Source organism: Geotrypetes seraphini, chromosome 9 (assembly GCF_902459505.1).
Source record: "Geotrypetes seraphini chromosome 9, aGeoSer1.1, whole genome shotgun sequence".
Classification (NCBI taxonomy): Eukaryota; Metazoa; Chordata; class Amphibia; order Gymnophiona; family Dermophiidae; genus Geotrypetes; species Geotrypetes seraphini.
In genome coordinates, this window is record NC_047092.1 from 31439174 (window position 1) to 31466039 (window position 26866).

General features: G+C 44.4%; 1 protein-coding gene across 5 annotated transcripts in view; it reads left to right on the forward strand.

Annotated features, from left to right (window-relative positions):
* The window catches only part of TSPAN12 (tetraspanin 12), a 99236-nt gene extending 73670 nt beyond the window's left edge, over positions 1–25566 (forward strand). For all 5 annotated transcript variants that reach the window (XM_033959094.1, XM_033959099.1, XM_033959096.1 and 2 more), the window contains 2 exons: positions 6676–6819; positions 24884–25566. In XM_033959094.1, the coding sequence (XP_033814985.1) occupies positions 6676–6819; positions 24884–25189 (450 nt within the window). In that variant the 3' untranslated portion in view covers positions 25190–25566. The remainder of the gene's footprint in view (positions 1–6675; positions 6820–24883) is intronic.
* Positions 25567–26866: the final 1300 nt, after the last annotated feature.

A 26866-nucleotide genomic window follows, 5' to 3' on the forward strand; every position in this document is an offset into this window, starting at 1 on the left:
GCGGGAAGAGAAGGGGTGGGTGGCAAAGGAGGAATGGAGATCGGCAGCGGCAGGAGGAACGGAGATCGGCGTCTGGCTGCGGTCTGGCTTACGCTGCTGGAATCGTCATTCAGGCCCGCGGGAAGAGAAGGGGATGGGTGGCAAAGGAGGAACGGAGATTGGCGGCAGCAGGAGGAATGGAGATCATCGTCTGGCTGCGGTCCGGCTTGTGTAGAGCAGGGAGGCTGTGACGTACTAAGCGAGCAGGTGGTGACGTAAAACACGCACATGTGCACTCGTGTTTCCGCGACGGATCAGGGAACACGACTTTTGAGTACGCATGCGCGGCCTAGCATTTTATTCTATTAGATAATAACTATTTTTATATACCGCCATACCACAAACAGTTCTAAGCGGGTTACAAGGGAAGAGACTGTATACAGACAGCGACATTACAGCGAACTTTCGAATTTATATTAGCTTGTTAAGTTTAGATAGGTTTATCTGGATGTGTATTGAGAGTACCACAGGTTGAGGTGGGGTCAGAGAAATTTGTCAAATAGAAAGATTTTTATTGACTTTCTAAATGTTTGGTACGAGAGTGCGTTTGAGATGAAGTTGGTTAGACATTTGTTCTATATAGTGGGAGAGTGTTCCAGATCGACGGGTGCCGATTAGTTTAAGTGAGGGGACATTCAGAGTATGTTGCGAGGCGGACCTTAAAGTTCTGGGGTGATCGTATGGTATACTTCCCCCTCCCCATTCGCAGTTTCTGCACTCGCGATTTCACATAATCGTGATTTTTTTCTGGGGAGGGGGAAAATTTAAAAAAACCATATTTTTTACCTCCCTGCCGCCTTCCCGGCCTTACCTGGTGGTTTAGCGGGCTTTCGGGGCAGGAGCGATCTTCCTACGCTCCTGCCCCCTGCAGATCGCCATGAGGAAATGGCTGTAGGGAGTTCCCGTCGTAGTCTCGAGAGACTACGGGAACTCACAGCAGCCATTTCCTCATGGCGATCTGCACGGGGCAGGAGCGTAGGAAGATCGCACCTGCCCCGAAAGCCCTCTAGACCACCGGGTAAGGCCGGGAAGGCGGCAGGGAGGTGAGGGTGGTCAGAGCCGGATAATCGCGGTTTTTCGCCATTCGTGGTCCGGCTCTGCCTGTATCCCCTGCGAATAACGAGGGAGAAGTGTATTAATACTCTATCTGTGAAAGCGGGGGCATTAGTCTTTTGAGTTTTGAATGTTAATAAGGCTATTTTATATGTAATTCGGTGCGGATTGGGTAACCAGTGTGCACTCTTTAATAATGGAGTAACATGATCAAATCTTTTCGAGTTCGTAATAATTTTAATGGCTGCATTTTGAACGAGTGGGAGACGTCTAATATCTTTTTGACAGTAGCTGGTAAAGACGGTGCCTCTTTTGGATTCCCTCTTTCCCATACAGATCAGAGTTGAATTGCAGCATATCCTCAGCGAGTGTCAACTTGCTGTCTTGAATTCTGTTACTGTCCTTGCCCATTGGAGGGCGGTCCATGTGCCCCCCACAAGTTAGCCTGCTGGTTGGCAATGAGGAATAGGAATGTTTTAACAATGAGTTATTACACGGCAGGGCTGGGTAAATCCACAAGGTGAAAGCACTTAAGCCTGCATATGTGTTGGTGTTCAGGAAAAGAATAAGTTTCCTAATGCCCGTTGGTCTGCGGCTCTTGTCATAATGTTGAAACAAACCATTGTTTCAGCAATTTCCTGTTTGTTTAAGCATTTCCTGGCCTCTGGCTTGATTGGTCCATATATGCACTAGAAAGACTCAGAAATAAGGGAGGAGAAAACCTAACCACCTTTTGGATAGTTTAAATAAAACATTGTCTATCAACGTGCTGTGTTGCAGCAGCCTAGGCACATAGAGAAAGACAATGCTTGTGAAACAAAGGGGGATGTTAAAATCCCTATCTGTTGTGTATGTATGAACATATATGTTGAAATGCTAGCAACACAGAATTTTGAACTTAAAAAAGTTTTGGTTTTTTTCCCTGAATGGACGTGTCAAGTGGCTGTTCTTAAAGAACAATTGGTTTAATGCTGTAATAATGTTAATTGTGATATGACTGTAGTATGATGAGAAGGTGAAAGGTCATCTGACATGCTCAGTAGCATGCTATCAGTGAATGTAAAGGTTCTACTACCTTGGTGCTTCTTTTAAATACCAGCCTACTTGACATGCCTGCTACTTCTCTTTCATGTTTTTTAAAATTATATTCGCAGGTTCTTTTGTGTAATTATTTTATAATTAGGGCTTATGAGGTTAGCCTTTAATTGATAAACACTGATATAATATCCCGATTCAAAAAACCCTTAAAATACCATCCTGTCTCTTTTTTTTTAAAAAAATTATTTTTTATTAATTATAACTTTGTCACAAGTATAACAACTTGTTTAAGGAAATACAGAGCCATAATCTAAGTACAAACTAAGAAGTAATAACAATCTTATAGAAATAGCTCTTTCTTAGACCACAAACAGAAGGAAAGGAGGAGTCAAAATTACCGAGAGATAAGTTACAGGAAACTATTTAGGAAAAGGCTTAATATGTCAAAACCTCCAGTTACTACTTATTTGAACCAGACACGCCATCTCTGATAAACCCCTTGATGTCCAAAAAGGATCTTAGCTGATCGGGCGCATAAAATAAATATTTCAAGCCCATATATTTAATAATACACTTGCAGAGGCAAGTTAGCATAAAGGTAGCACCCAATTTCTTTGTCTTATCTCTCATTGCAAGAAATAACTTGCGCCTTTCTTGGGTTAATTTTGTTACATCATGATATAACCAAATTTTTGGGCCACAAAATTGTGAAACAGAGCTTTTGAAAAATATTCTCATTATAGAATTAAGATCTGGCTCAAATATAAAACTAGCAATCAGTGTAGCTCTCTCTTAAATATCAGAATACGAGCTTTCCAAAACTGCCGTGTCAACAGGTAAACTATCGGACACAGGTAATCCAATTGCAGGTAATTCATTTGTCTCAAAGTTTTTCCTTGAGGCAGGCAGATAGAACAATCTATTTATTGGTGGTATCTGGTCAGCCGGAAATTTCAAATTTTCTATAAGAAATTTTTTAAAGAGCTCAATGGGTGACAAAATACCATCGTCTCTTGCCGCTCCCCTGGCTTGCTGTGTGCCCTTCACAGCTTTTGTGCCTTTTCCTGTGCTGACAGTTCCTAAAGACCAGATTCTATAAACAGCATCTAGCGACACCCAAATTGTAAGCCAATCAACCGCATGACGCCTAGTGGTGCCTATGTGGCGTCGCTAGGCATCTTGTGAGGTAGGTGCTGGTATATTAGGCCAGGTTTTACCAGGCCTAATTTAACGGCACCTATCTCTGATGCTAACGATGTCTAATTTTCAGGTAGGCGTCGAAGGGCGCTTCCACTAAGGCGTTGCTAGGCATCATAAGAGTTTGGCACCAAACTCTTAATTGTTAATTTAATTTTTTTCTTTTTTTCTTGATTGGCTGAAAACTGACAGGGTCAATTACCACACTAATTGAGCCAATTAAAAAAAAAGTTGCACGCCAATTCCATAGTTAGATGTCGCTAGGTGCTGCCGATTAGGGCGCTGTTTTTAAAATCTGGCCCTAAGTGATACAAATGCACAAAATATATTCCACTGGGAAAAGTAGCCATTAATAGAATAAAAGGCCCCAGTGGTGTGAAAATTCCAACAGTGGCAATTGTATAAATTAGTGTCTCATTTTAGGTACGGCAAAGGAGCTTAGCATCAGTTCTATAATGCCTTAAGTGCACACTTGATAGAATAGTAGTACACTTCTCCCTTCGTATCCACGGGGGTTGGGGCAGAGTCGGCCCGCGAATATTAAAAAAACCACGAATAATATTTGGGCCAGTTCTGCCCCTAACCCCCGCTTCCCCCGGCTATTTTAAGCCTTGTAACCCCCCCCCCCTTAAGCCTTACCTGGTGGTCTAGCGGGTTTTCGGGGCAGGAGCAATCTTCCCACGCACCTTCCCCGTGCAGATTGCTCATAGGAAATGGCTTCCTTGAGCTCCCGTAGTCTCGAGACTACGACGGGAGCTCAAAGCAGCCATTTCCTATGAGCGATGTGTACGGGGCAGGAGTGTGGAAAGATTGCTCCTGCCCCGAAAACCCGCTAGACTACCAGATAAGGCTTAAGGGGGGCTTACAGGGCTTAAAATAGCCCGAAAAATGAAAATGTTTTTTGTGGTTTAAAAATCGCGAAAAACCGAATCCACGGATGCTGAAACAACTTTGCTTCAGCCTTATGCAAAATTTAGGGCAAAGCCACACACTGCAAAATTATAAAGCTTATAAGTAAGTGGCACCCGAAAATGAAAAATAGTTTTTATTCTTACCAGTGGTGTAATAAGGGGGTTGGGAGGGGCAGACCCTCCCGGGTGCCATCTTGGTGGGGGCACCGGCATCTCTCCGTCCCCCCACGCCATGCACACGCCCTCCCTGCCCCGCCCCCTTGTACCTCTTTAAAATCTTCGCCTGCATGAGCAACTACTCTGGCCTGCCGCTCGCGTCGGCCCCTATCTCTGAAATCACTTCCGGGTTGCGGGGCCAGGAAGTGACATCAGAGGGAAATCCAACGCTAGCGTGAAGATTTAAAGAGTTACGGGGTGGGAAGGGAGGGTGTAAGTGTGGCATGGGGGCGCGGTAGCAGGAGGGGCAGAGCGGAGGGCGTGGGGGGGGCTATGCCACTGATTCTTACCCACACAAATTTCTAAAACTGTTGCACATTGATACAAGCATATAGCATATGTTTGAAAGTCCCCACCTCTAGATGACAGGACCAACACTCACTAGCCCTACCTCTCGACAGTTTAGACCCCTTATATGGCATCCAAAAATCCTAATGAGTCACATAAAAAAGGTTTCAACCTATTTTCATTTGTGTTTTGTTTATTTCTGTATATTACCTTTAACAGTGGACCATGCCGTTTTACTTGATTTGTTTAAAAACATTTATGTACCCTTTATTTGGAATAATTGCATTCAAGTTGGTATACAAATACTAAAACTAGGAAAAAAATAGCATAAATCCCTTACTAGTAAGACAAATTAAGAGCCTAATAGATAAGCCAGTGTTGTTTGTTATTTTATAAACTGGATACGCTATTGGCGCCTAACTTTTGGTGCCAGGTTATAGAATTATCTTGTAATTAAAAAAAAAAAAAGAATTCGGAACATTCAGGCAACTCAGAAACCCTCACCAACCATGTCTTCTTTAGGATTTTCCATCCAGCACCTCTCTGTGGCTGGGAGGAGTTACTGCATTAATGGCAGCCATTATTCCTTCCCTCGCAGCACTTGAGGACATTACCTTGTAGTGCCATGGAGGTCAATTATGTGCCTGAAGCTTTGTGGTTGAAATTAAAGAGCCATGGGCTAGGAGGCAATGTTCAATTGTGGATTAGAAATTGGTTATCGGATAGAAAACAGAGGGGAGGGTTAAATGGCCATTTTTCTCAGTGGAGGGCGGTAAATAGTGGAGCGCCACAGGGACTTGTATTGGGACCGGTGCTATTTAACTTTATTTATAAATGATCTGGAAATTGGAACTACGAGTGAGGTAGTTAAATTTGTAGATCACACTAAACTGTTCAAAGTTGGTAAAACACATGCAGATTGTGAAAAATTGCAGGCAGACTTTAAGAAACTGGAAGACTCGGTGTTCAAATGGCAGATTAAATTTAATGGCAAATGAAAAGTGATGCACATTGGGAAGAATAAACCAAATCATAGTTACCAGTTGCCAGGATACACCTTGGGGGTTAGTGCCCAAGAAAAAGATCTGGGTGTAGATAATATGATGAAACCTTTCGCCCAAAGGTTATAGGAATGATAGGAATTGTTAAAAAATGGATGGTTAGCAAGACATAAGAATGTTATAATGCCTCTGTATCACTCAATGGTGTGACCTCACCTTGAGTATTGAGTTCAATTCTGATTGCCTTATCTCAAGAAGGATGTAGCGGAACTAGAAAAGGTTCAAAGAAGAGCGACTAGGATGAGAAAGGGGATGGAACTCCTCTTCTATGAGGAAAGACTAAAGAGGTTAGGGCTCTTCAGCTTGGAAAAGAGACAGCTGAGGAGAGATATGATTGAAGCCTACAAAATCCTGAGTGGTATAGAATGGGTACAAGTAGATCGATTATTTTACTCTGTCAAAAATTACAAAGACCAGGGGACACTCGAGGAAGTTACATGGAAATACTTTTAAAACAAATAGGAAGAAATACTTTTTCACTCAGAGAATAATTAAGCTCTGAAATGTGTTGCCAGTGGCTGTGGTAAGAGCATTTAACGTAGCTGGCTTTAAGAAAGGTATGAACAATTTCCTGGAGGAAAAGCCCATTTTCTGTTATTGAGAGAGACATGGGGGAAGCCACTGCTTGCTCTGGATTGGTAGCAAGGAATGTTGCTTCTTTTTGGGGTTTTGCCAGATACTAGTGAACTGGATTGACCAACTTGAGGACGGGCTAGATGGTCTGACCTATTAAGGCTATTCTTATGTTCTTATGTTGTTCAGCACTGGGGCAGTGCTTGGAATCTGCTGCCTTTTTGTGTATAGTGAATCACTGGGAATGCTTCTGCCCCTTCCAGTCTACATAATGAATTTGAACATGTCTTCCTTTGCAGTTTAAATGCTGTGGAGTAGTATACTTAACAGACTGGCTGGAAATGACAGAGTTGGATTGGCCTCCTGATTCCTGTTGTGTTCGAGAGTTTCCAGGCTGCTCCAAACAAGCACATCATGGGGATCTTAGTGACCTCTACCAGGAGGTAAGGAGAAAAATACATATGAACCTAAAATGTTAGTTTTGGAAGAATCATCTTTCCAACATGGAAAACAATGGAAAACAAATGGAGAACAAATGGAAAACAAAGGGCTCATTCTCGCTCAATGACGTACCAAGGGCGGAGCAGTCTGCCCCATGCCCAGGGAACTGGGGGAGGAGGGTTGTGTGTGGAGCAGTCATGGGGTTGCAATCCGCATGTGCACAGCCATTGACTCCAATAGCTCCACCCCTTCTGAAGACAGTTTCCTGTTCCGGGGCAGAGCTGAAGGCCACACTACAGCACCGCAATTGCCTGGAGTAGGAAGGGTGCTCTGCCTTGGATAGCCAGCAAACCAGGTATAAACCTTTTTGCAAATCTTTATGTGGCATTTGTGAATTTGGGGGTTATCTGAAAAGGGATGGAAATAAAACTGAAAATATTAGTATGCTTCTGTGTAGGTCCCTGGTGAAACGACATTGGAGCTTGAAAAAAAGATCACTGAGCAAAAATAAGATAGAAATTTATAAAATTATTAGTGGGGTGGAATGGTTAAATAGGGAAAGGTTGTTTAACCATCAGCACAAACACAAGAGGACACTCAATGCAACGAATGTTTAGCAGATCGAAAACAAATTGTCAAAAGTTGTTTTTGTTTTTTTTTCTCCACACACAGCATAATATAGCGGGATTCAAAAAAGGATTGGACAACTTCCTGGAGGAAAAGTTCATAGAATGATTAGCTGGGTACACTAGGAAGAGCCTTTGTTCATCCCTGGAAACAGGGTTTGGTGACACTTCATTTTGTCATGCAACACTTCATCACAAATTCAAACAACTGTATTGTAGTCCCTAAAAATGAGCCTCGCTAAAACTTCTTACACACAAAATTTTCACAAGGCTCATATTTAGGCACGGAGAGACAACATTTTCATCGCCACATGATACTTTATCACACCTGTGTGCTTAATGTGCTCAATGTGTGGCAAAAGCACATATCACAAAATACACAATGAATATGCATGGTAATCTTGCTCACAAAGGTGATGAAAGGTGAAAACTGTGGCAGTTCATCCCTAGCAGGCAATTGCATTGCATGGTGTCAGGTCAAAAGCGCGCCGGGACAAAGGCGCGCCCAGACAATTGAGTGCAGCGCGGAGGTGCATGCCGCTCAAAATTACTGTTTTTAGGGCTCCGACGGGGGGGGGCGTGGGGGGGAACCCCCCACTTTACTTAATAGACATCGCGCTGCGTTGTGGGGGCGTTGTGGGGGGTTTGGGGGGTTGTAACCCCCCACATTTTACTGAAAACTTCACTTTTTTCCTGTTTTTAGGGAAAAAGTTAAGTTTACAGTAAAATGTGGGGGGTTACAACCCCCCAAACCCCCCACAACGCAGCTCGATGTCTATTAAGTAAAGTGGTGGGGTTCCCCAACAAAACCCCCCGTCGGAGCCCCTAAAAACAGTAATTTTGAGCGGCGCGCGCCTCCGCGCTGCGCTCAATTGTCCGGGCGCGCCTTTGTCTTTCGCGCCGTTGTCTATGAACCGCATTGCACAAGATGATGGGAGGAAGTGACCTAGCATCGTGGAGAGCTGGGTAGATAAAACAGGAAAGAGAATCAGGGGTGTGTGTCTTGAGTATGTTTTTAGCAAGGCTCATATTTACATGCTAAAGAACAGATGCCAATGTGTGCGGGCAATTCGGGTTTCCTTTGGGCATGTGCACAAATCTGCTACAATACCAGCCATTTGCCATTCTCCTTGCTATTTGCTGCAAGTTTTTCACTCATATAAATTGAATGCATTTAGCCTGAAAATGTGATGAAATGATGAAGGTGAATTAAAACAAACCAAAGAAAATATTTCTTCACACAACGTGTAATTAAACTCTGGAATTCTTTGCCAGAGAATGTGGTGAAATCAGTTAGTTTAGTGGGGTTTAAAAAAGGTTTGGATAATTTCCTAAAAGGGAAGTCCGTAGGCCATTATTGAGATGGCTTGGGGAAATCCACTGCTTATATCTGTTTTACCGCTTGGTTTCTAGCTAGGTACTTGGGACCTGGGTTGGCCACTGTTGGAAACAGGATTCTGGGTTTGATGGACCTTTGGTCTGTCCCAGTACAGCAATTCTTATGTTTTTATGTGATGGAAAGTTTTTAGTTTTGATGAATAAAAATAGAGTTACCAGACGTCTGGGTTTAGAGGACATGTCCGGGTGTCCAGACAGCTTTTCAAGACCCATCCATTTGTCCGGGTTTTGAAAAGCTTCCAGCTCGGGACGGCATCGGGAGGGCATTTGCACAAGCGTGTAAGCATGGTGGTGACATCACACGCCTGTGCACAAGTGTGTGATGTCATCAAATCACACATGCGCAGATGCCCTCCCGACGCAGCTCTGAGCACGAGAACAGGTTGAGGGGGCGGGGCTGGGGCATGACTTGGGTGGGCCTGGGGGCAGGGCCATGGGCCAAAATTTTACAAAAGAAGCATTTTTATAACAGAAGCATTTACAACAGAAGCATATTTTATGCTGAAAAGAGGCCCCTGTGAGGCCTTGTTTGTCTCAGAGTAAAGCAAATAGACTCTGTTTGCCTGTACATAAGAACATAAGAATTGCCATCTCCGTATCAGACCCTGGGCCCATCAAGTCCGGTGATCCACACACGCGGAGGCCCTGCCAGGTGTACCCTGGCATAGTTTAGTCTCAAGAGAGATGTGCATCTAATTTACCCTTACCCGTATCACTCTATGCCACTCTTAAGGAGATGTGCATCTAGTTTACCCTTAAATCCTAGAACGGTGGATTCTGCTATTACTTCCTCTGGGAGAGCATTCCAGGTGTCCACCACTCGCTGCGTGAAACAGAACGTCCTGATATTCGTCCTGGACCTGTCCCCCCTCAGCTTCAGTCTATGACCTCTTGTCCATGTCACATTGGACATTTTAAATAACTGCTTTCCCTGCTCCATTTTGTCGAATCCTTTCAGTATTTTGAAAGTCTCGATTAGATCCCCTCACAGTCTCCTCTTCTCAAGGGAGAACAACCCCAATCTCCTAAGTTGTTCCTCGTAGTCCAGGTTCTCCATACCTTTCACTAGCTTCGTTGCTCGTCTCTGCACCCTCTCTAGCAGTTTTATATCCTTCTTTAGGTATGGAAACCAATGCTGGATGCAGTATTCCAGGTGCGGTCTGACCATGGCTCTGTAGAGCGGTATTATAACTTTCTCTGATCTACTCGTAATTCCCTTCTTTTTCATGCCTAGCATTCTATTTGCTTTCTTCGCCGCTGCCGCACATTGCACTGACGGTTGCAGGGTCCTATCTATCAGTACACCCAGGTCCCTTTCCTGTTCGGTCTTTCCCAGAATTACACCTGACATACTATACTTGTGATCTTTATTTTTTCTGCCTAAATGCATCACTTTGCATTTTATCTGCCCACTTCTCCAATTGATTCAAGTTGCTCTGGAGTTCCTCGCTGTCCTTCTGCGATCTGATTGCCTGGCATTTTTCCTTCTTCCAGGTCATTTATGAAAATATTAAATAAGATGGGTCCAAGTACCGAGCCCTGGGATACACCGCTAGTCACTTTTTCCCATTCTGAGAACTTCCCATTTATGCCCACTCTCTGTTTTCTGTTCTCTAGCCATTTGCCTATCCATCTTAGTATATCTCCCTCTATTCCATGGCCTTGTAATTTACTGAGAAGTCTTACATGTGGAACCTTGTCGAACGCTTTCTGAAAGTCCAAGTATACAATATCCACCGGTTCTCCACTATCAATTTGTCTGTTCACTGTCTCAAAAAATTGAAGTAGGTTCGTCAAACATGATTTCCCTTTTCTGAACCCATGTTGACTGGCTCTCATCTTAGAAACATAGAAACATAGTGGCAGAAAAGGGCTATAGCCCACCAAGTCTGCCCATTCCAAGTATTCGCTCCCGAATTTACTCCCTTAAAGATCCCACGTGAGCATCCCATTTACTCTTAAAATCCTTCACGCTGCTGGCCTCAACCACCTGCAGTGGGAGTCTGTTCCACTGATCCACCACTCTTTCGGTGAAGAAGTACTTTCTGGAGTCTCCATGAAACTTCCCTCCCCTGATTTCCAGCGGATGCCCTCTGGTGGTCGAGGGTCCCATGAGACAGAAGATATCATCTTCCGACTCAATGCGACCCGTGATGTACTTAAACGTTTCAATCATGTCTCCCCTCTCTCTTCGTTCCTCAAGTGAGTACAGCCGCAACTTCTTTAGTCTTTCTTCATACGTTAGATCCTTTAGCCCTGAGACCATTCTGGTGGCCATTCGCTGAACCGACTCGATCCTCAGCATGTCCTTACGGTAGTGTGGTCGTGTGTGTCTAGGTGCCGGACTATGCTATCTTTGATCAGCGCCTCAACCATCTTTCCAGGGACAGACGTGAGACTCGGAGGTCTGTAGTTGCCTGGCACTCCTCTCGATCCTTTTTTTTAAATATCGGTGTGACGTTCGCTATCTTCCAGTCGTCCGGTATCTGTCCTGTAATTTTAGAGTGACACTCGTATGACTTAAAATCAGCTTTGCTCTGTATTTTTGGCCCTTTCTTGATACGCAGAGTTGCTCTCGTTGTGTCACCAGCTTCTGCAGTTGGATTTCAGAAAGCACAATGAGCTTGATTGCCTCGAATGTCTGCTGGACCAGAGGCGAGAGGCCAACAGTGTGAACCTTCGCTTTCCAGGCTCATGCCTCTTAGCTATTGTATTACTTGGCATCTGTAAACTGCACATCAGGACATACCAAAGGGGCATAATATAGAGGAGGAATGGGGTTAAAGGGCAACATGTGACTAGGATATCACAGCCAACACATTAATGTTGCCATTTCATTTTAATACAGGAGGGTCAGACTGCAATCCTCACTCATTTTTTTGAAATTTATAACTTTATTGCAACAGTGCTTCAAATACTTTACAATCATAACATTTTTTTTTTCTAACAGCCTTAACTGGCTCCATTATTCTAATATTTTTTAACTAGTTGTTTAGCCCGTTACATTAACGGGTGCTAGCAGCCCTTCTCCCTTACTTTTACCTCCTCCCTGTCCAGCAGCACCCCCACCCATTCCCTGCTCCCCCTACATAGCAGTAGCCCTTCTCCTTTTATCTCCCCCGTTCAGCATCACCTCATTTCCAGCTCCCCATATCCAGCAGTAGCTCTTCTCCTTTGCAGGAGCCCTTCTCCCTTCCTTTTACCCCCCCTCCCCCCATCTAGCAGCACCTCTTCCCTGCTTCCCCTATCCAGCAGTAGGCCTCCCTTCCTGTTACCTCCCCCCCTGTTCAGAATCACCTCTTCCCTGCTCCTCCTGTACTGCAGCACCCCCTTACCTACTCCCCCTGTCCAGTCCGGTGATCTCCAGCCATCAGGCTGGCTCCTGCAGGGAGTCTAGTTCCTGTCCGGTCCCCGCAAGGCGTGCGAGCCTGCTCCGCCCCCTCCCGACCTGCCGGGAGTATTTGAATTAGATCCGACGGTTCCTGTTGAGGGAAGCACTCCTCACCAGACTCAGCAGTGAACTCCAGCCATCGGGCCGACATCCGCCTTGTTTTTGTTTTTTTTTAGTTGAAAGACGCGGCGGTGGCTCTTCTCATGATCCCCGCCTGCGTCGGAAGTCCGACACAGGCGGGGATCGTGAGAGTAGCCACCACCGCGTCTTTCAAAGAATCGTAAGCCGCGCATGCGCACTTCCTATGTGTCGCTACAGCTCACGGAAAACCGGCACACACTTAGGAAGTGCGCATGAGCGGCTTACCATTTTATTATATTAGATTTTAATGCTAGAAATGTATTCTGCCTTGAAGCCTATAGTGACAGGTAGAATATCACATAAATCACTTCTGCCAAACTGGTCTAATTTCCAGTATGTGCTTATTGAATTATGCATGGGATATATTTGCATGAAGTGCGTCAACTGTATGCAGATATCTCATGCATATTCATGAAGGCCATCCAGAAAAACCAGACCAGTTTCTGGTCCTTGAAGATTGCAGTTTGACAGCCTTGAGAGAAGAAGTAACTGATCTCATAACAGTTCTTTGGCATATGTTGACTTTCAAACACATTGCTGGCATACTGGGTGTACTGGGGAATGTAAAAGAGTTAACACATATGAACAGAGGGGATTGCGGTGTGCCCTGGCGTCACCTGTCACTGTCTGACAGGAGTCACTGGGAAAGACGCCCTTCAAACAACTGCCAGATTTATGGCCACACAATGCAGAGACGTGTTTCATGCAGAAAGTAATGGTGTTTGAATCCACACCTAGGACACTGGTGTGTAGTATATTAAAATGAACGGTAATGTCCTGCGAACATTTGGGACTTTGCCTGCGGTGACAACTGTGCCATGTCGTAAAATGTGCAGATATACCCGCCTAATGACATTGGCGCAACATGCTCCATCAACTGGCCAGTTAAGAGAAATGAGAAGTGGAGGAAGCTTTATTTAAAAATTGGGGGGCCCTATTTGGGGCAATTATATCCTAGGAGGCGCAGTAATTTGCTCAATGAGTTATAATGGGATTTGTGGGTACTCTAGGGATCCTTGCTTCTTATCTTGCCACCCAGGGGGGAGGGGGGTCATGGGATGTACATGGGGGAGGGGAGTGGGGCTGAATTAGGGGAAGGTTGGAATAGAGGGGTGGGAGATGGGGTTTGAAGGAATTTATTTGTTGCAATGTTCTGGTTACTAGGTGGTGGTCTTCTCTGCAAATTTTATGCAGTAGCGCGTTGGCATCTCTGCTCGAAAAAGAAGCACCATTGCAAGATTACGTCATCGAAGAACAATGTGCAGCAGTGCACTTTCTTTCGGCAGAGGGAGTGAAACCTGTGGAAATTCACCATTGGGCATTTACTCAATATGGACATAGCACCAGGAATCAACGAAAGGTTTATAAGTTGGTAAAAAGGGTTAAAGCGAGAAAAACAGGTGGAACCGACGAAGGTCATTCTATCAACATCACGCACACAAGAGCACATTGCCTTGATTAGAGAACACCGATAGATAACGGTGTCTCAGTTGGCTGAAAATTTGGATATCTGCTATGGATCTGCATTTGCCATAATGCAGGGGTGTCAAAGTGCTTCCTCGAGGGCCGCAGTCCAGTTGGGTTTTCAGGATTTCCCCCAATGAATATGCATGAGATCTAATTGCATGCACTGCTTTCATTGTTTGCTGATAGATCTCATGCATATTCATTGGGGAAATCCTGAAAACTCGACTGGATTGCAGCCCTTCAGGAGGGACTTTGACACCCCTGCTATAATGTATGATGACTTGGGGTATAGGAAAATCTGCGCATGATGGGTTCCCCATACAGCTTACTGATCTGCACAAGCAATGGCGTGTAGAGGTTGCGACCCAGTTCCTGAGACGGTATGAAGAAGATCTGAGTATTCTGGAGAGAATCGTCACCGACGATGAGACATGGGTGCAACACTCCTCCCCTCGCCACCGCGTGCCCCCCTTCCTTTCCCCCAATACCTTTAGTTGTTCACCGACGCGAGCAACAGCTTCAACGTGCTCCTTGCGACCGCGTTGTCTCTCCCGCTGACGTCACTTCCGGGTGCCACTCATAGGAAGTGATGTCGGAGGGAGAGCTGATGGGGCCGCAAGGAGCACATTGATGTTTTTGTTGCTCGCGGCGGTGAACAACTAGAGGGACAGGGGAAGGGAAGGGGGCCAGGCGCGTGGCTGGGGGGATTAGGGAAGGAGCGGAGGGGGCAGATACGAGGGCGGGGAGGGGCGTCACTGCCTTGGACGCCTCTCACGCTTGCTACTACGTCACTGAACACTCCTTGAACCTCATGTGGTTTATAGAGTAAAAGCTGTCGGTTTTTGTATTGTGTTAATTTTAGCTGTCAGGATAGAGATTGAGGGATTAATTATTTGTTTAGCTTTAATATTAAGCAAGCAAAATATTCTGTTTTTAGTAGCCTAATTCTAAGTCTGGTTGGTTTCTAAATCATAACTGTATAATGGTGGACTTTTTTTTTTTTTTTTGAGATAGATGCCGACCCCCCCCCCCCCTCCCGCCCGGCTCATTACCTCTCTCTGTTTTTGGCAGGCTTTGAATTTGTGGTAATGCCTACCAAATAATTTTGCACATGTTTTGCCATAGAGAAAAAGTCTTGCAGCTCTTGTTAGAAAGCCGAGGTTCCTGCCTGTCACTGTTAATGGATATGTGCTCGCTCGATGCTTCACCATGAGAAGATAAGATCTGAGCTGGAGAGGTTTGACATGGCTGTCACAGTGGAAGGGAACACTTCTTTCTAGCTAGTCTCGTAGTGCAAACAGAGGAGGGAAGAGAGTGCTCAAATTCATGGATTACTTTGAATATTTTTTCTCTAAACCTACATCAAGCAAATAATGAAAATAGCAATGAAGACTCAAAAAAAAAAAAAGGTCTGGCGTTAGCATTAGTCCCCTTTGTCTGTTGATCTGGTATGACTGGACGGCTCTCTGAAGCCTCGCCTAGCTGAGTGTTTGAGGACCCCCCTCCTTCTCTGCTTCCCATCTGCGTACAACTTGTTGACTGCCTGGGGTTGTCACAGATTGTGCCGCCTGCGTACTTGGTCACCTCACTCTTTGTTCCCAGTCATAGGTGAACAGTCTGGAAAAAGCCAAGAGTGAGGTGACCAAGTTTACAGATGGCACAAAATTATTCCTTCTTGCCTAAGCATGAGCAAATGGTGAAGCATGGCAGGTAGACCCTGAATTTATTCCAAGTGCTTAAAACGTGCAGATTGCAAGGAATTGCAGGTGGACCTCGTGAGACTGGGAGAACCGCGTTTCTAACTGGGAAATGAAATGTAAGGCAGACAAGGGCAAAGTAATGCAGATAAGGAAAAATCATTCTAACTATAGAGGCAATCTTATAAAGCATTTTCTGTGTGGCTCTTATGAAATGGTGTACAGCAGGGGTGTCCAACCTTTTGGCTTCCCAGGGCCGCATTGGCCGAAAAAAATGTTTCTGGGGTCACACAAATGCACAAATGCTGTAACAAGACAGAGGAAGGAGCTGGCAAGACGGTAAACACCCAGGGGCAGCAGAGAAAAACACTGCATCGCCCTCAATACCCCTGGTGTACAGTGTATATATATGTATGTGTATGTATATATATATATATATATATATATATATATATATATATATATATATATATATATATATATATATATATATATATATATATATATAGCACATATATATGTATAGGCACAGTGCGCAGCAGCCTCTAAGAAGGCAAATAGAATTCTAGGTACGAAAGAAGTTATCCTGCCGTTGTATCGGGCGATGGTGTGCCCGCATCTGGAATACTGCATCCAATATTGGTCGCCGTACCTTAAGAAGGATATGGCGATACTCGAGAGGGTTCAGAAAAGAGCGACACGATTGATAAATGGTATGGAAAACCATTTGTATGCTGAAAGATTAGATAAACTGGGGCTCTTTTCCCTAGAAAAGCGGAGACTTAGAGGGGACATGAAGGGCATAGAGAAAGTGGAGAGGGACAGATTCTTCAAATTTTTGAAAACTACAAAAACGAGAGGGCATTCAGAAAAGTTAAGAGGGGACAGATTCAGAACCAATGCTAGGCAGTTCTTCTTTACCCAGAGGGTGGTGGACATCTGGAATGCGCTTCCAGAGGGTGTGATAGGACAGAGTACGGTATTGGGGTTCAAGAAGGGATTAGACAATTTCCTGAAGGAAAAGGGGATAGAAGGGTATAGATAGAGGGTTACTATACAGGTCCTGGACCTGATGGGCCGCCACGTGAGCGGACTGCTGGGCATGATGGACCTCTGGTCTGACCCAGCAGAGGCACTGCTTATGTTCTTATATGTACAAATTTGTGTGCCAACAAGAACACATACACTTGTAGGAGATCTATGTTAGATTTGTTTCTGGGGTATACGTTGGAATACAGTTGTATTGTACACATCTGAAGGCCCATTTTAGACGATGTAGAAATCAGAAAGGAGATGCCCAAGTTGGTTACATGTACAGTTCTGGCACTATTTAAAAAAAGGCTCTGCTGATGTCAAACCTGCTCTAAAACCCATTAGGGGTAGTTGCCAGATTGTGCAGCAAGAACATAGTAAATGTCAGCAGATAAAGACCTGAACGGTCCATCCAGTATGCCCATTAGTTATATCCATTAAAAATACATGATTATAAATTAACTTGTCTTGATATTTCTGGGTCATAGACTATAAAGTCCACCTTGTATCGTCCTAGGTTCCAACTGCTGAAGTTGCCATCCAAGCTCACTCCAGCCTATCCAACCATCCTGTTTGCAGGATATCTACCATAAAGTCTGGCCAGTAAATCCTCATGTTCCAAGTTAATGGAGTTCCCATTGATGCCTTCCCCAGCCCAATCCTACACCAAATCACCACATATGGGACACACACAACGTTCAAGTCTGTCCAGTATCGGCCTTAGCTCTGTAATTTACATTCTTCGTTTTCTAATTAGAGATTCTCTATGTTTTTCCCACGCTTTTTTAAATTCCATCACCGTTTTGCCTCTCCACCACTTCTTTTAGGAGGACATTTCAGGCATCTACCGCCCTCTCTGTGAAAAAGAATTTCCTAACATTTCTCCTGAGTCTTCCACCCTCAACCTCAAATTATGCCCTCTAGTTTTAGCATTTTCTCTTCTCTGGAAAAGATTTGGTTCTATATTAATACCTTTCAAGTATTTAAACGTCTGTATCAGTGGTCTCAAACTCGCGGCCTGCCAGGTACGATTTTGTGGCTCGCAGTCTGTACTAGTGCTTCTCGGTCTTTGCAGCGTCCTCCGGCTTCCCCCCGGCCTCCTGCTCTTACCTTCAGATAATTACCACAGCCTGCAGAGAGGATTGCTGGTGCTGAAGCGATCCTTGCAGGCTGCCGTCGTCCTCAGCAGCACATTCCCTCTGCCGCGATCCTGCCACTGATGTCAGAGGAGGGGAGGGACTGCGGCACAGGGAACGTGCTGCCGAGTCCAACGACAGCCTGCAAGGAACGCTACAGCACCGGCGATCCTCTCTGCAGACAACGGTGATTAGCTGAAACTAAGACTGGGAGGCCAGGGGGGAAGCTGCAAAGAAGGGGGGGGGGGAACATGCAGGCCTTCGGGGGGGGGGAGGAAGATTTATAAACTATAAAGAGTTTTATCTCATGCAAATTGCCATTTCTTTAATAAGACATTATCTAATTTTTCTGCAGCCCTCCAAGTACCTACAAATCCAAAATGGTTTGAGTTTGAGACCACTGGTCTGTATCATATCTCTCCTGTCCCCTGGAGGAAACTTGGCTTGCTAATCTACCAAAGATTTTAGGTTACCCCCCCCCCCCATATGGAGGCTGTTTTACATGGAGCAGGGGAGGATGAAGAGAGATACGTTGGCTACAAGGGATTTTTAGTTTTGTGCTGGGCGGGGGGTTGTTTTGAACATGTCACCCCCAGTTGGTCTTCAGAAGTATTAGCTCTCACATTAGGCAGCCAGTGTTTCTGGATGAAAATTTTCTACATCTCTGGAGATCCACTTACCTTTCAAGGCCTAGTGCACAGTAAAAGAAGTTAATGCAAGCTGCCTGTGTAGAAATGATTGAGCTACTTTGCATACATTTGCATTCCACCTGTTTTTTGAGGGTATGAAAAGCCACATTAATGATGATTAACATCCATTTGTGGCAATTAAGGTTCATTAATTGCTACAAAACCCAGCCCGAGCAGCCTGATAGAACGGTGTGAGCAAAATGGGGAGGGGAGAGAGAAAAAGCAGGAGAAGGAAAACGGCAAGGAGGACTGTGAAAACTCAGACATGCTGAGCGAGTGAAAAATAGGACTAGTAAGCTGAAAAGAATAGACAAATGTCCCTACAAGACCGGGTGGTAGATTTTTTGCATTGCACAAGGTTATGAGAGTGTGGCACAGTGGTTAAAGCTACAGCCTCAGCACCCTTGTGACCCTGGGCTAGTCACTTAATCCCCCCATTGCCCCAGGTACATTAGATAGATTTGTGAGCCCTCCGGCACAGTCAGGGAAAAATGCTTGAGGACCTGAATAAATTCATGTAAACTGTTCTGAGCTCCCCTGGGAGAACAGTATAGAAAATTGAAGAAATAAATAGTGTGAAAAGTTTCAGCCTTTGATAACCAGAGCTGATATTGTGATGTCATAATGCCTCATTCCATCAGTGCCTAAGAGCCAACCTCATCAGTGATGTCACAATGGCTTCATTGTCCTTTGGCTCACTTGTACTACATTTTGATTTCTAGAGTGGCGCAGTGGTTAAAGCGACGGCCTCAGCACTCCGAGGTTGTGGGTTCAAACCCACACTGCTCTTTGTGACCCTGGGCTAGTCACTTAATCCCCCCATTGCCCCAGGTACATTAGATAGATTTGTGAGCCCTCCGGCACAGTCAGGGAAAAATGCTTGAGGACCTGAATAAATTCATGTAAACTGTTCTGAGCTCCCCTGGGAGAATGGTATAGAAAACCGAATAAATAGAATAATTAATTCAGCACCTAAGAGAGGGTTTTTTTTAATGCCTGTGAGGTTCCTTTTACTCAGTTTTGATCCACCACCTGGTCTCTTAGGGAGGTGGGGGGGTCTGAGGGTTTTTCCTCCCTGAGTATAATCTGCCTGCAATGCTCTGGATCCTATTTTAAAATCCAGTTTTGATTTTCATTCAGTAATATGGTTCGTGCACATTTTGCATTGTGTTGAGTGCCCTTAATCTTGTCTTAACTTCAGCTGAGCAGTCTTTATGCATAATAGAAGAGTGTTTTTCACATCTTATGAACGCCAGAATGCAAGTACTACACTGAGCATTAGCAAGCCTGAGAGGCTGAGATCATACACCACATCCCCTGGCTTAGGAATGAGGTTCATTCCTGTCATGGTATGTGCAAAACTAACCCATTTGAAGAAATTGCCCACGAGAGACAAGCAATTCTCTAGCCTTCATTGGTTTCTCTTTTCCTGAAGAAATACTTTTTTAGTGGGATAGCTCAACGAACACAGGGGCTGCGGTGGTTAAGGCTGAAACTGGATATTCAGCATTGATATTAGCCAACGCTGAATATATGCTTTCAGCCCCCTCATGGAACTCTCAAGGAAAGCAGAGAGATTCAGGCTGTCTCTTAATGGATTCAGTTCTCCCTTCCCCGCTTCCCTTCCCTGACTAGGACTAGAAAAAAAATGCATTAATCATTAGGGGAAGGTCCACTCCTGAAATGTTTAGGGATTCCTGGAGGTAGTTCCGGAACACAGCAACAGACTTCAAAAAAAATACCTTTTTGGAAAAGTTTAGAACTTGAAAATTCAAAAGCCTAACTGTGCCCTTAAGATTTTTTTTTAAATCCTTTGAACAAGGGGTGGATGAGCACATGGATAAAGGTGAAGCCGGTTGATATTGTTTATTGGGATTTTCAAAAGGCATTTGACAAAGTACAGTCATGTGAAAAAATTAGGACACCCCGTGAAATATTCAGTTCGTTTTAAAGAAATGTTCACATATTGATGTCAAATCCTTTTTTTTTAAAATTTATCTCTGGAAAAGAAAGTGATGTAATTGCAGGTAAACAATAAGAAGTTTTCCTTGATTTACTCATGAAACAAAAGATATCCACAAAAATGTGCATTCTAACCGAGGAATAAATTGGGATACTCTACACCCTAATAGCTAGTGTTACCCCCTTTGGCTGACATAACTGCAGTGAGATGCTTCTTGTAGCCATCCACCAGTCTCTGACATCGGTCTGAGGAAAGTTTGGCCCACTCAATGCAGAATTCTTTCAGCTGTGAGATGTTTGAGGGGTTTCTTGCATGTACAGTCCGTTTCAAATCACCCCACATAATCTCAATGGGATTAAGATCAGGGCTTTGATTCGGCCACTCCAGTTTTCAGCTAGTCCTTGGTGGATTTACTGGTATGTTTTGGGTCCAGTTCCGTTTCAGCTTTAATTTTCTTACAGATGGTCTCGCATGTTCCTCAAGCACCCTCTGATACACAGTATAATTCCTGATGGATTCTATGATGGTGAGCTGGCCAGGTGCTGCTGCAGCAAAGCATCTCCAAATTATGACACTTTCACCTCCATGCTTCACAGTTGGTATGAGGTTCTTTTCCTGGAATGCTGTATGTGGTGTGCGCCAAACATGTCCTCTCTTCTGGTGTCCAAATAATTCAATTGTAGACTCATCTATCCATAGAACACTATTCCAGACATCCTGGTGTTTATCTATGTTCTCTCTGGCAAACTTCAGTTAAATTTATGCAATCTCTTTCTGATTGTAGAGGCTCTTGCTCTTTCTGATTGTAGAGCAAGAGCCTGCTGTAGGTCCTGTGATGACATTTTAGGGTTTTTGGAGATTTCTTTTAGCATCTTGCAGTCTGCTCTGGGGGTCAGTTTGCTTGGATGGCCAGACCTGGGCATGTTGGCAGTTGTTTGGAAAGTCCTCCACTTGTACACTATTTTCCAGGGTGTCCTAATTTATTCCTCAGTTAGGATACACGTTTTGTATCAGAGGGTGCTTGAGGAACATGTGAGACCATCTGTAAGAAAATTAAAGCTGAAGAGGAACTGGACCCTGCAACACGGCAGTGACCCAAAACATACCAGTAAATCCACCAAGGACTGGCTGGAAACTAGGAAATGGAGAGTCCTGGAGTGGCCGAGTCAAAGCCCTGATCTTAATCCCATTGAGATGATGTGGGGTGATTTGAAACGGGCTGTACATGCAAGAAACCCCTCAAACATCTCACAGCTGAAAGAATTCTGCATTGAGTGGGCCAAACTTTCCTCAGACCGATGTCAGAGACTGGCGGATGGCTACAAGAAGCATCTCACTGCAGTTATGTCAGCCAAAGAGGGTAACACTAGCTATTAGGGTGTAGGGTATCCCAATTTATTCCTCGGTTAGAATGCACATTTTTGTGGATATCTTTTGTTTCATGAGTAAATCAAGGAAAACTTCTGTCGTTTACCTGCAATTATATCACTTTCTTTTCCAGAGATAAATAAAAACAAGATTTGACATCGATATGTGAACATTTCTTTAAAAAAAAACCCTGAATATTTAATGGGGTGTCTTAATTTTTTCACATGACTGTATATAGATGGATAAATGAATGTCTTGACTTTTATAGTTCTAAAAATTAGCTTTTGGCATCTAATAGAAAATGAAACAGTTTAGTGAAGAAAAGACTAAAACAACACGTCGTTTGTCTCTGTCACATTCCTGCATGAAGGGAAAATGAGAATGGATGCTGTGCCCTTTAACAGAAGCTGTTTCCTGTGGGTGTTGTGTGGACTGTGTCATCATCTTATCTCTCGAGAGTGTTTCAATGTGGCTACACACAGCGAGAGGCTTGAGTGGCCTAGATTTTCACTTTGAACGGAGACTAGCAGCAAATCTTAACACGTATCTGAAGGAGAAAACCGAGTCAATAAAAACTGTGGCCACTTAGCAGTCGCATATAATAACATCTTTCATTATGTTGATATAATTTTAATGATGTAAATCATTTGTAGGAGCAAATTTGTTTAAATGTTTTGCCATGATGGCTGACCACAGTCTAGTGTGCAAAATTTAGGTTACAAATCCAGGCCAAATTCCACATCTTGGCCAGACCATTGGTTTACATCACCTTTTGTTGGATCCAGACTGCAGTTAAGGGGGTGGTTGATACTGTGCAGAGAATGACACAATGACAAAATTCATAACCGTTCCCTTCCCTGCAGTAGCCACGGGAAACCATCTCCATGTCGTTCTTTAAGGAGAGAGGGATGAATCAGAGTATGAATGGGCAAAACCACTGACCCTCATGCCTTGCATTGAAGAATGCTGGTGTAGAAGGACTGAGGCTGAGATAGACACTAAAGAATGACAAGGGATGGTTGGTTACTCTTCATGATTAGCTCTAAAGGGTTAACCGCAGACGCTTGAGATCCCTGGTCTCGTAAAGATTACTATTTGTTACTACTCTTTAACAATAGCGTGTCACCTTGAGGTGTTACTTTGACGGGATGGTTAGAACATAAGACCTTAAGCGTTGCCATACTAGGACAGACTGAAGGTCCATGAAACCCAGTATCCTGTTTCCACCAACCCGTCCCAAGTAACTGGCAGAAGCCCAAATAGTAGCAACATTCCAGAGCTGAGATTGTGATGTCATAATGCCTCATTCCACCAGTGCCTATGAACCAACCTCATAAGTGATGTCACAATGCTTCATTATCCTATACTTGGCTCACATAAGAATCAGAGTATGAATGGGCTCAGCCACTGACCCTCAAGCCTTGCATTGAAGAATGCTGGAGTAGAAGGACTGAGGCTGAGATAGACACTAAAGAATGAAACGGGATTGTTTCCCGCGGGGATGGGAACAGCGATAAATTTTGTCACCGTGTCATTCTCTAATACTGTGGTAACTCCTTCTGGATCAGGAATGGTGCTGAGAGGTTCTGTTTGGGGGGCTCATCTCCAGCTGTCAGCCTGTGAGGGAACTGGTGCCAGATCAGTAACTGGGGTAGAAATTGGATACTGGACATGGGCTATAAAATGAAAGGGGCAATAAAGAATTCTAACCTAAAAGCATATAAGGATTGTGAACTTTTTAGAACAGGATGATATTAGCACCAGGGACACAGATGGGGGAAAATTCTATAAATGGTGCCGATAAAGATAGGCGTTTGATATTATTCTATAGAGGGTGCTCCAGGAGGAGCATTCTTTGTAGAACAGCACTGAATTCCACACTCAACTTTGGGCGTGAGGACTTACGCCAGCTGCAACCTCATGTAAATCCTGGTATGCATGTTGAGTGCCGGTCCCCACTTTTCTGTAACACGGCATCTTCTGTGAATACCCTTGCCCCGCCCACACCCTTGTAATGGCCACACCCTCTTTTGAGTTGCACACAGATCAAATTGAGACACCTATTGTTACAGAATAGCACAGAGCCAGATTAGTGACCAAATCTGAATTACTGCTAGTTAAGTACTCGGTAACTCCAATAATTAAATCATTGTAGCCCATCAACTATTTATGTATGGGTAGGAATCTGGGATTCATTCCCAAATTTGGGTGCCTTTTATTGATTTTGGAGTAGGGGTGGGGAATGAGGGCCACAATCCAGTTGGGTTTTCAGGATTTCCTCAACGAATATGCATGATATCTATTTGCATGCACTGCCTCATAAGAATATAAGAATAGCTTACAGGGTCAGACCAATGGTCCATCAAGCCCAGTAGCCCGTCCCCACGGTAGCCAATGCAGGTCACTAGTACCTTCTAAAACCTAAGGAGTAGCAACATTCCATGCTACCAATACAGGGCAAGTAGTGGCTTCCCCCATGTCTTTCTCAATAACAGACTATGTACTTTTCCTCCAGGAACTTGTCCAAACCTTCCTTAAAACCAGCTACGCTATCCGCTCATACTACATCCTCTGGCAACGTGTTCCAGAGCTTAACTATTCACTGAGTGAAAAAAAATTTCCTCCTATTGGTTTTAAAAGTATTTCACCTAGTCTTTGTAATTTTTGATGGAGCGAAAGATCGATCCACTTGTACTCGTTCAACTCCACTCAGGATTTTGTAGATTTCAATCATATCTCCCCTCAGCTGTCTCTTTTCCAAGCTGAAGAGCCCTACCTGTTTTAGTCTTTCCTCGTACGAGAGGAATTCAATCCCCTTTATCATCTTGGTCACTCTTCTTTGAACCTTTTCTAGCACCACTATATCTTTCTTGAGATAAGGAGACCAGAATTGAACGCAATACTCCAGATGAGGTCGCACCATGGAGTGATACAGGGACATTATGACATTCTTAGTCTTGTTAACCAACCCTTTTTTAATAATTCCCAGCATTCTGTTTGCTTTTTTGGCGGCCGCCACCACCCAATTGGATTGCAGCCCTCGTTCCCAAACCCTATTCTGGAGGATAGCGTGGCACCAAAAATATATAGATATGGATATTTCTGAAGTCTGAAAAATAAAGGTATCCATATACTAACAAGTTATCTTTGCTTTTCAGGGTTGTGGCAGAAAAATGTACAGCTTCTTGAGAGGAACCAAATTACTGCAGGTGCTGCGATTTTTGGGCATCTCCATCGGGGTGACGCAGATCTTGGCCATGATTCTGACTGTTACTCTGCTGTGGGCGCTGTACTATGACAGAAAGGGGCCCGGGGCCGAGCAGATCGTGTCATTGAACGGTGACCCTGCCCAGCACCTGTCGTGTCAATCCGTGGAGCTGCTGAAACCTAGCCCGACGAGGACTTTGGAAAGCAGACCCACGGCCAACGGCTTCAACGTGCATTTTGAAGTGGAAGAAATGTAGGCGATGCAGTTTCAGTGAGAACTTTTTCTTTAAGAAGCCATCCTGCGCACTGCTATAGTCAGGCTGCTGTTCAACGGCATAACGTAATGGAAACTGGACGTGTGATCATGAAAGGAGCATAAGTAATTGTGTTGTGTATTCCAGTGCCCTTAAAATTCCCTTCTGCAGTGTGGATGGATTCATTGGTATAGGCAGGTGAGCGGCTCTAGCGCCCGTGTAGGACTCTGCGGCCAGGGAAATCAAATCATGGCCTAGATTTACTGAAGTGCATGACTAATATGCATTTAATGCGTTATTTACCATTGTGTTCATTTGCACAGTGGGACACATTTCCTGATGTCACATATTAATGATGTTTGCAGGCACTGACACTGTCATGCACGTCAGTAAATCTAACCCTGTGTCTCTAAATTGTTAAAGACAGTAACCCCCTTAATGGTATAGATTCGAATGCACAATTTTTACACTTAACATGCAAAGTTGTGTGCAAGTGATAGAATAGTGTCAATTGTACACATAACTTAATATAAAAATTAACTGCTACTACTTGGCACTAATTAGTTCCATGCATAACTGCTGTTAATTGGAATTGTGCAAATTATGCGTGCAAAGTTCATCGTGCACAATTGCAAAGGGGGCTGTGGATCTTGGCGGGGAATGGGCGGGTCAGGGGCATGCCTAGCACTTATACACATGGGTTAGAGCACGCGAGCATTTGCACCAGCCTTTGAGCTAACATAGGTGATCACGCCAAACGTTAGGTACGCAACTGTGGTCTATAAAGGCGACTGTGTGCGTAGCTGCCATTATAGAATTTGCACTTATCTGGGCACTTAAGTTTAGGCAACCTGTGGAGAATAACCCCCTTAAAAGGGTAATTTTATAAGGAACTGCCTCCTTTTAGTTGTCGGGACCCTACGTAAATGCCGGTAGTCTTGCCATTTACGCGTGTAAATGAGCAGTTTCCGAGCAAGTGGTTTTCTGCAAACTTTGTGGGCGAGGCTTCACCTAGGAGGAGGGGGATGGAACAAGGGCAGGATGCATACTTATGCGCATAGATTATATTATTTTGTAATATATGGGCATTCTTTGCAGTATCTAAGCAAGCTTTAACCCCAGCTGGAAGGGGTAGTTATGCGTAAAGGCACTTTATGTTAGTGTTCTGTAAAGAAAAGTGGGTTATTTCCTGGTGCCTGAATCTAGACACCCCCCTCGTATGGATGGATTATGCCGCTGAGTCAGCCACCGACTCATGGCAACACGCACAGTGAGGAGTCCACCCTGTGATGTTTCTCGGCAGAGTACAAGAGTGGTTTGCCATTGCCTTCTGCACCGGGTGTGGCTCCACTATGTCACTGCTGCCCAACATGGGGCCCCTCAGCCTACTGCACCTGGTAGTCCCAGGTGGTGTCCCATCCAGGTACTAGCCAGGCCCGACCCTGCTTAGCTTCCAGTAGTAAGAGCAGGCCTAATTGGAGAGGCCCGGCCATAGGCATCCCCCTTGTATACTTAACCCTCAAAATGCCTTGGCCATTGTATTAGTCACCCTTATTCGGTAAGGATTTTTCACTACCAGGTGCCTTTGGGAAGGATCTGAAGAAATCCTGCCTGTTAGGAGAGGAATTTTAAAGGATGTTTACCTCCCAGTTTTGTAAAAACACAATTTTACATATCCCA